Genomic DNA, 9,878 nt, shown 5'->3' with positions numbered 1-9,878 from the left:
CAACGTAAGTATCTATTTACAGACAAAAAATTAAATAATACACAAAATTCATCTAAGAAAAGAAAGCAACGACCATTATCCTTAAACACAATCTAACATGTGGTTAAACTATGTACTAAACCAACGAAAATAGCACGCACCAATCACGTTACTCTATGACAAAATATTGACCATACTTATCTCGACTGGTTTTCATAAATATAAAGCCCGATCATCAGCTGACAACATTAGTTCACTGACGGCCTCGCCATGGCTACACTTAACTACCTATCGCTGTGTCTAACACTACAATTAATATTCTACACTGACGCAGCAAGAATTTTAGCTGTGTATCCAATTCCTTCTATAAGCCATCAAGTTACATTCAGACCAATTACTTTGGAGCTGGTAAAACGTGGTCATGAAGTGGTCGTGGTAACTGCAGACCCGATGTTCAAAAAAGGAGAAGCACCACAGAATTTGACAGAAATAGATGTTCACGATCTATCATACAATGTTTGGGAAGCTTTTATGAACTCGGAAAGGGGTAAGAAGGAAGATTTGATATCTCAAATGAGGGTTGGCGTTGAAGTTTTGGTAGAACTCTTCGATAAACAAATGCAGGTCGAAGAGGTCAAGGAATTGAGAAAAGGGAAGCAGCATTTTGATCTTCTACTAACAGAAGCAGTAGTGAAAGAAGCTTTAGCTTTCTCCCACATTTACAAAGTCCCTGTGATTCAAGTGAGTTCCTTTGGAGCGATGTTTGAAAACTACAAGGTGCTTGGAGCTCCGGTACATCCATTTTTGTATCCTGAATCCATGGCTATGAGGATCTACAATCTGACGATGTATGAGAAACTAAATGAGTTGTATGTGAAATATACAGTGGAATCTTTATTTGCGAGCATAGAAGAAAGACAGAATGTTTTGTTGAAGAAGTATTTCGGGGATGACCTTCCCTCAATGCAGGAGTTGCAGAATAATGTTGATATGCTGTTTTTGAATGTGAATCCGATTTGGGAAGGAAGCCGGCCCGTACCTCCTAGTGTAATACATTTGGGAGGATTACCTCAGAAACCCAACAAAGAACTGCCTAAGGTAAGCTTTATTGTTAATACACTTGAGTTCATTTGATCCGGGTCACTAAAAAAATATTTAAATTGTAGTTTTAGCTAATGAATTTCTTTGGTTCAAATTTAAAATTATTAACGAAGAATAATTATTGACATTAACATTCATTCAAGAGTAATAGTTAACATGTATTGTAATATTTTAACAACGTAAAATACAAATAGAAGGTTGAAAACAAATAGACAATGGTCAATATAAACACACAATTTAGTACCCAATAATGTTGTGTATTTGTGTAATCCGTATTTACGACTCAATGGCTTTGAGTATTATAGCGTGTTTGAACTAGGCTTTCTAGTAAATAATGATATTCTGTGATAATAATATTGTAATTTTGACATTGGGACATTGCCTGATTAGGGTCAATTAAACCTAGCATGAATCAATTCATAATCATCATTATCATCAGCTGATTTCCGTCAACTGTTAAACGTAGGCCTAATAAATGGCAACTATCCCGTTCATGGGCAGCTATTCATCTATTAACACCCCTTAACCTTTTAATTATTATTTTATAAACAGACCAAAAATATTTGCACATAAGTGTAATTTGATATTATTACAAGTCTCTCTGCAGTTATAGGGTATTATGCGTGTTGTCTAGAAGTTCAATGACCTGGTAGATCTTCAATTTCAATCTATCGTATACAATACAAGGAATAATTGGTTTCACATCAAAGGTTTATTCTTAGAAAACGGTATTAGAATTCTAACAATAATATAATAATTTTGTTCTATCTGTTTTCCTCAAGAGCTCAGACTCGTGTCACTATTATTTGTATTACGACTGTATAAAGCCTACCTACTTATTTTTTGGCAATATGAGAATCACACTATAGTTCGGCCATTCAGAGAATGCGTTCCTGACACGTCGCGATTGAACTGACGACGTAACTTTGCAATGGCGTTGCAGTTACGATAAAAATATTTTTGCTGGTTGTTTACCGTTTTAACAATTGAGGAGCATTAAAACAACATTATTATATCAATAATCAATGAATGTAGTTACGTCGTCAGTTCAATCGCGACGTGTCAGGAACGCATTCTCTGAATGGCCGAACTTATAGTACTATAAACGTGTATGTTTGGGAGTATGAATCGATGTCTAGAGAGATACCTACATAATATATTCTTCATACGAATACAGCGAAACCGAATTTAATGGAACCAGTCAGTGATATGCCTTAAACAATAGAATAAAGGCTTTTATCTAATGCGGGAAGTAGTCTACTCGGAACAGAGGCAAGACCACGAAAAACGGCTTATTCATAATATCAGTGAAGAAGTTAAGGAATCAGCAAGGATCTACTAAGAAGGTACTCTTTTACATCACAAGTTTTTTAGGAAAAAAAAATTAATTAGGAAATGAATTTAAAATCTAATGAGGAAAAAAATGCAATAAAAAAAGAACAAAGAACAACTTGTCGCCGCTATCAATTTTCCGCTCGATAAAACATCAATTGAATGATGACACTAAACATAAACAAATCGTAATGATAAAGGCACTTCAAATTATAGCAATGTTAATTCAACAACTATGTTACTATCTTATCTTAATGAGCCTTTCAAAAAATGCGAAGTCATCATGATTGTTGAAACAATTACTGATTACGACAACGGAGGAAGAATAAATAGTGGAGATGCCATAGGAAAGGTAGGTCAGATATCGTCTTGTAGGTCAAGCAACATGCAGTAGTAGTAGAACTAACGAGACGTTTGGGTTCCTTGTCAAATCACGACCATTCTGTCAAAGGTTGGTCTTGATTGATTGGTGTTTTTTTTTAATAATAGGCGGGTTCCATAGAAAGCGTGAAGGAGCGGAGCTAGTAACGTCCATCGTTCACTGAACAGTCGCATACAAGCGCGCTTCTTTCTTAGAAGATGTTGCGTTATGACATCTCCACTAGTCATTTTGTTCTCCATGATTACGACAAAGTTGTCTCTGATATAAATGGCATTGATATCTTTTGAGTTCAACTAACTGATAAAAATTATAAGCAAAGCACGGTTTGAAGTACTGTCTTACGCGTGACATATTACTGGTTTGTAGACGACGTTAGAGATAAAAAAAAATCTAGACGCGTGCTTGTAAGTTTGCGTAATTTAAGATAAAGAGTATTAAACATGATTACATGATTTGGGAAGGTCGTCTATGTAGATACATATGTCTAATGGATATGATTATATCAGTGAACTAAGTAGGTATACTTGGACACAGCTTTTGTTTTCTACTTGTATGAACTTCATCTTAATTCAAAACTTGTCTGCTTAAATATTTTTCATATTATCAGTTCTATGTTCTAAGTTCATTAAGTTCTATGTCATCCATCTCAACCCAGTTATCTGTCTGACGCAATAACCTTTGGTATCACTGATTGTCAGACCTCCTACTTTCTGACCACCCGTAATGACTTCTAAAGATGTACAAATCATAACTGGATTTCATCCGTGGAATATACCTTCCTAAGCACGAACAATCTTTTCATGCCTAATATAGTCGTCCATCACCTACCATCGCCAAATCTTATTATTTCTACTCAACTTTAAGTGCAGGCTTTTTGAGATATGCCCGATATTATGTCTAATTATTCTTTTTCCTCTTTCCAGGATCTAAAGTCATATTTAGACTCATCCAAACACGGCGTGATCTACATCAGTTTTGGCACCAACGTCAAGCCCAGTCTCTTACCTGCAGAGAAGATTCAGATGCTCGTCAGCACCTTCTCTAAAATGCCATACGATGTTCTATGGAAATGGGACAAAGATGTTCTGCCGGGCAAGTCTGATAATATCAGAATATCAAAATGGCTGCCCCAGTCTGATTTATTGAGTAAGTTTTTTGTAACTGAGTTTTATTGTCGAGGTCATTGAACTCGTAGATTATAATTATTGTATCTTCTTTAGTTTCTAAAAGATATCCTGTTAATATTATACGCGCTAAAGTTTGTATGCATGTTTATTCCTCTTCCTTGCAAGAACTATCGAACGGATTTTTTTAATTTCACACTGTACGCACTATATGTATAGAGTACTTTTTAACCGGGGGGTGTGGGAAATTTTTTCTCGGGTTGCGGGTGAAGCTACTGGCTTTTTTTTTTTTTTTAACGACGTAAAAAATCATCAAATGACCCCTCCCGCTGTGGGTTAGCAGCGGTGAGGGAGTGTCAGACTCTTACTGACTAAAAGCCGTCGTGTTCCGTCGTAGGCCTTCTTATGTGCTAGGGCCGCGGTACCTCTTTCGAACAACCCGCAGCCCCGGCAGGCCGTGAAGCTACTGGCTGGAAGCTAGTAATTCTTAGTTTTCTTTCCAACAAATTTACTTTAACTTATTCCAATATTATTACATTGTATATCATCATTAGATACTCCACAACGGAAATAATTTTCCATATTTATTAATACGATCGCTATGTAGTAATAATTCAAATGACGTACTGTATAGTACTACGCAATTTATTGTACAAAGGACAATAGAATATGAACTTTGTACCGGCTAATTTATCAATCACAATAATTGTTAGCGTGACAATCACCTATTAGTTGACATTGAATTCTCACATGGCTATTAATATCAAAGACCGAAGTTATATTAATATGCATTTAAAACATTATGGTTAAACAAAGTTGATCTAAAACCAGTTTCTAAACCATGATAAGCAATAAATGTTGCCAATTCATTCTTCCAGTTACTTTAAAATAAACCGTCAATCTTAAACAGCAAAGTCATCATTAATGACATTTTAATAAGTCCAACAAATAGAGTCGACCTTGAACATCTATGAACATTGATCTTAGAAATAGTAAATAAAAACAATGCTTTAGGAGTATCATTCATAAGCAGCGTGGTTTACGAAGCAACCTTGATTTTGGTGATCGCAACATGAGTAGGCGACGTAACACCAGTTATGTACACAGTTTTATCATTGGTCCGTTTGTTTGCGAGAATTGAGGAAACTAATATGAAGACTATGAGGAAAATGATAGAGATATGGTAATTGGATAAATATTGTCAAACACACTACAAAAATGACTAACATGTGAGCTAAACTAGGTGTCAAATTATAAGTAAGCTAATTCTAGCCAGCGTTTAAATTATACACATTATATGCATGGTTCGAAAATCGATCTCAGTGGCGTGCACTTGGAGAGGCCTATGTCCAGCAGTGGACTGCAATAGGCTGATGATGATGATGATATGCATGGTTTTATATAAACTGTCCATATTATCTATATCATATATTGTCCATATATCATATAACTGTCCATATATCATATATTAGTTTTGACCTGAAAAACTATTAGACTAATCAATTAGATCATTGCCAGAGAAACAAAAGGTGACAAAATAGAAATTAATGATAATCTTTTCTTTACAGAACATCCTAAGCTAAAACTTTTCGTAACACAAGGAGGTCTACAATCAACAGATGAAGCTATAACGGCAGGAGTACCTCTAGTCGGAGTACCAATGTTAGGAGATCAATGGTACAACACAGAAAAGTACGAACATCACGGAATCGGAGTCAAACTTGAATTGGGAACACTTACTGAAAAATTATTTGCTAATGCCGTCAATAAGGTCATTGGAGATGAAAGGTAATTTACAATTGGAATATTTTATCTAGTTCTAACGATTAGATATTAGTTTTGTAAAGAAATGATCCCGTCTGGAGGTCGTGTAGTTTGTACAGACATCCTTGATAATTTTATTGATAAAACGTTACAAAGAGTTATCCATAATACTTTCTGATTTATCAACAGTTTTCCTATAATTACCTGCCTGAATTAAACTAAATTATAAATAGCATTTAATAGATTTCTATGTCAATGATTGTATCAAGTTTACCAAATTTTGAAGAGAGTTTAGATAATTGTTAATTTATAACACCATAGTCCTTTCTATTCTTTTATTTAGGACCTCCAAGAATGATGACTTAAACTTATCTTTGTCACCTTCTCTTTATGCTTCAATAAAATCACGCATGTTTTTACAATCCTCTCTTATTTTGTTTCCAGCTATCGCAAAAATATCAACAAGCTCAGAGAACTGATGAATGATCAGCCAATGAAACCTTTAGAACGTGGTATCTGGTGGATTGAACACGTTCTTCGTCACAAAGGTGCCAAGCATTTACGATCTCCGGCAGCCAACATATCTTGGTCAGAATATTTGGAACTAGAATTAGTCTTCACAGTCTTAGCTGTAGCACTTTCTGCATTATTAATCTTAGCTTTTGCACTTTATTCTTTATACAAGTTTGTTTCAAACAACTATATTATTAAAGCTAAACTTAAAAGTACTTAAATATTTAGGTTAATTAGTTGAATTCTTGTCTTTGCTGTGTTCGGGAGAGATTTTGGTGCAATTGTGGGAATGTTTGCTCTTTCGCTGTGTTGCGTGGTTTCAATTACAGCTAGAACAAATATGTCGATTTGTGATGTAGCGTTAATTCCTGTTGCGAATGTTTGTGTGTGAAGTATTTTGTGTATAAGAGTGTGTGTTTGTTACGCCATTTCAAAATGAGAAATATTCCATGTTTTTCAATAAGGTTTTTTAATCAACTTGCGTGTTGATGGAACAATGTTTAGAAATAACGTAATTTTGTATACTTTTTTACCAATGTGATCTACGTTAAGTATTTTAGTATTTGTGTGATATTAAACAAAATATAGCTAAACTGTTATTTTGTTAACTTGTAATAAATGAATTTAATTTTAAAATAATTGTATTTACTACTAGCTGACCCGGCGAACTTCGTACCGCCTAATTATTGGAGGCACATTTAGTAAGTCACAAACACACAATACAATACTTTTTTAATTTTTTCCTTATTTGCTCACCGTTTAGACCTACCCTGGATTACGACAAACATTTTAAAACCGAAATCAGCTCAATCAGCCCAGCCGTTCTCGAGTTTTAATCAGACTAACAAACAACAATTTATTTTTATTTATATAGATAATGAGTATGAGGCAAGTACCAATGCAACTTTTCTAAGTTTGTTTGTACTTTCTAAGCATCAGACATCAATGACTGTGTTTCGGATGGCACGTTAAAGTGTAGGTCCCGGCTGTGATTGAACATCCTTGGCAGTTGTTACGGGTAGTCAGAAGCCAGTAAGTCTGACACCAGTCAAACCAAAGGGGGATTTGGTTGGCCTTGTAACTGGGTTGAGGAGGTCAGATAGGGCAGTCGCTCCTTGTAAAGCACTGGTACTCAGCTACATCCGGTTTGACTGGAAGCCGACCCCAACATAGTTGGGAAAAAAGGTGGGAAAAATGATGAGGATGAAATAATTTTATTTACTACCTTATTACAATGATGAATGAAAAGTACAGCTAAATTATTGTCATGTGGTGATGTGTGCAAATCCTATATCCAAATTATCATTTGGAATCATTACAATAGGTTCTTTATAATCACGTGATAACCAGTCAAAATTGCTATCAATTTCAGAACATTAATAAGCAAGGTGAAGTAGATAATTAATATAATGACTTCCACTACTTTATGAGACAGATACGAAACAATGAGTATTCAAATAAATAAACAAAGTCATCTTATATTATCAGGAAGAGTAGCATATTGTCTTTATCAAGTGTTGAGATAAAGTATGGTCATGATATAGCAACGTGAGTTGAGGTAAACTAGCTATGCCCGTGGTTTCATCTGCTTCTGGTTATTTATTTACGTTTTCCGATGGCGTTTGTATTTTGTAATTACGACCGGCAAAAGTACAGTGCAAAATTTTTGTCGGCCAATATTTTGATAGGGCTCATAAATTAGTAGGTATAGCGATGAACAGTAGTGCGCATAGAACTGAGATCACTTATCCAATTGGTATAAGGGTCCGTTCAAAGGCTCGGAGAGCATCGGCGCGCATTTTTCTTTTCACACAGACCAGAGCCGATCGGCTGCGCGAGCATTAAAGAGCATGCAATCGGAGATAAACGTCAAGAAAAAGTGCGTGATCGGAGCCGGTCAGCTCCTCTTATTATTTCACACCGAGCGCCTTCGAGTATTCTTAATGACAAAACCAGTGCACATCCAAAAATAAACCTTACTACAAATACTAAGTACTCGATTTTCAACGTGCTAATTTGCTCTTCTCTCCGAGCCGGTCTGTCTGAACGAACCCTAAGACCGACTAAAACGTCTGATAAGATTCAAAATTACCATCAAAATAAACTATCAACCAACCATTATTGGCCCAACTGTCGGCCGACAGTTTAGTCTGCAGTATGCTGTAGCTCTTATCCTATTTCCATACTTTGTTGACCACAATCGGTTAAGTCTTTTTCACATAGAGACAAACCGACATAAACACGGGACCCACAGTAATCTACAGTAAGTGCCCATAATAAATATCTAGACTCACGTTTAAAACACGTGTTTTAAAATGGATCTGACGTAGTATGAATATCAAAGTAATATATTCTAGGTACGTAAGAAGTCGTGGTGGCCTAGTGGGTAAAGGACCAACCTCTCAAGTAAGAGGGCGCGGGTTCGATCCCAGGTCAGGCAAGTACCAATGCAACTTTTCTAAATTTGTATGTACTTTCTAAGTATATCTTAGACACCACTGACTGTGTTTCGGATGGCACGTTAAACTGTAGGTCCCGGCTGTCATTGAACATCCTTGGCAGTCGTTACGGGTAGTCAGAAGCCAGTAAGTCTGACACCAGTCTAACCAAGGGGTATCGGGTTGCCCGGGTAACTGGGTTGAGGAGGTCAGATAGGCAGTCGCTTCTTGTAAAGCACTGGTACTCAGCTGAATCCGGTTAGACTGGAAGCCGACCCCAACATGATTGGGAAAAGGCTCGGAGGATGATATTCTAGGTACGTACATATGATATCAATCAAATAGAATGAGCCGTCACTATACCGAACTACATGCAATTATAAGTAATAAGTAGGAAAAATAGCTGTGTTTATAAATAAATAATGTAGTATATTGTATCATTATGGCAACAATGTTGTGTCTTGTTGTAGATAAAAATAGTATTAAAGTATAGACTTGAATTACAAAAGGTGGTCTTACAAAAGTGGGTAAAGAACCAACCTCTCAAGTATGAGTGTGTGGGTTCGACTCTAGTTCGGGCAAGTACCAATGCAACTTTGTATGTATTTTCTAACTAATTACATCTTGGAGACTAATGACTGTCTTTTGAAGGCCACGTTAAACTGTAGGTCTCGGCTGTCATTGAACATCGTTGAAAGTCGTTATGGGTAGTCAGTAGCCAGTAAGTCTGATACTTACTTAGGGGTATCCGGTTGCCCGGGTGACTGGGTTGAGGAGGTCAGATAGGCAATCGCTCCTTGTAAAACACTGGTACTCAGCTGCATCCGTTTAGATTGGAACCGACTTCAACATAGTTGGGCAAAAGGCTAGGCGGATGATATGCCATGAATGTTATGTGTTGGAGGTTCGTGACTAGTTTTGTTCATGATTTTCTCTCTCAATATTATATTTCAATTTTGTATAGAATGGAGGCTGTTTGAAAATTGAGGTAATTGGAATATACCTTCCTATTGCTGCATTGTTTCAAATGAGCATTAGTATTTTTTTGTTTTTATTTTTCGAATGGAAAACTATCATTTCCATCTTTTTGCTGGTTTTAAAACATGGAATATTTTGTTTCCGCTACCTTTTATAAAGTAAGAAATTTAAAACTGTATTTTTAGCTAAACTGATGTTTCCATGTTTATTTCATTAGTTACTGCTTATCAAAAAGCTATATTGTAGGTATTAGTTTGTAAAAAAAAC

The 9,878-nt window shown here is 35.9% G+C and overlaps 1 protein-coding gene across 1 annotated transcript; it reads left to right on the top strand.

Moving 5' to 3' along the window:
* Positions 1-210: 210 nt before the first annotated feature.
* On the top strand, positions 211-6,831 carry LOC124642255 (UDP-glycosyltransferase UGT5-like). The gene is made up of 4 exons (XM_047180600.1): positions 211-1,077; positions 3,718-3,940; positions 5,487-5,706; positions 6,127-6,831. The coding sequence occupies exons 1-4, from the start codon at positions 250-252 to the stop codon at positions 6,413-6,415; spliced, it is 1,560 nt and encodes a 519-aa protein (XP_047036556.1). The 5' UTR covers positions 211-249; the 3' UTR covers positions 6,416-6,831.
* Positions 6,832-9,878: the final 3,047 nt, after the last annotated feature.

This window comes from Helicoverpa zea, chromosome 24, assembly GCF_022581195.2.
Source record: "Helicoverpa zea isolate HzStark_Cry1AcR chromosome 24, ilHelZeax1.1, whole genome shotgun sequence".
NCBI lineage: Eukaryota > Metazoa > Arthropoda > Insecta > Lepidoptera > Noctuidae > Helicoverpa > Helicoverpa zea.
The sequence above is the reverse complement of the archived record's forward strand: the minus strand, read 5'-3'. Positions and strand labels throughout refer to the sequence as shown.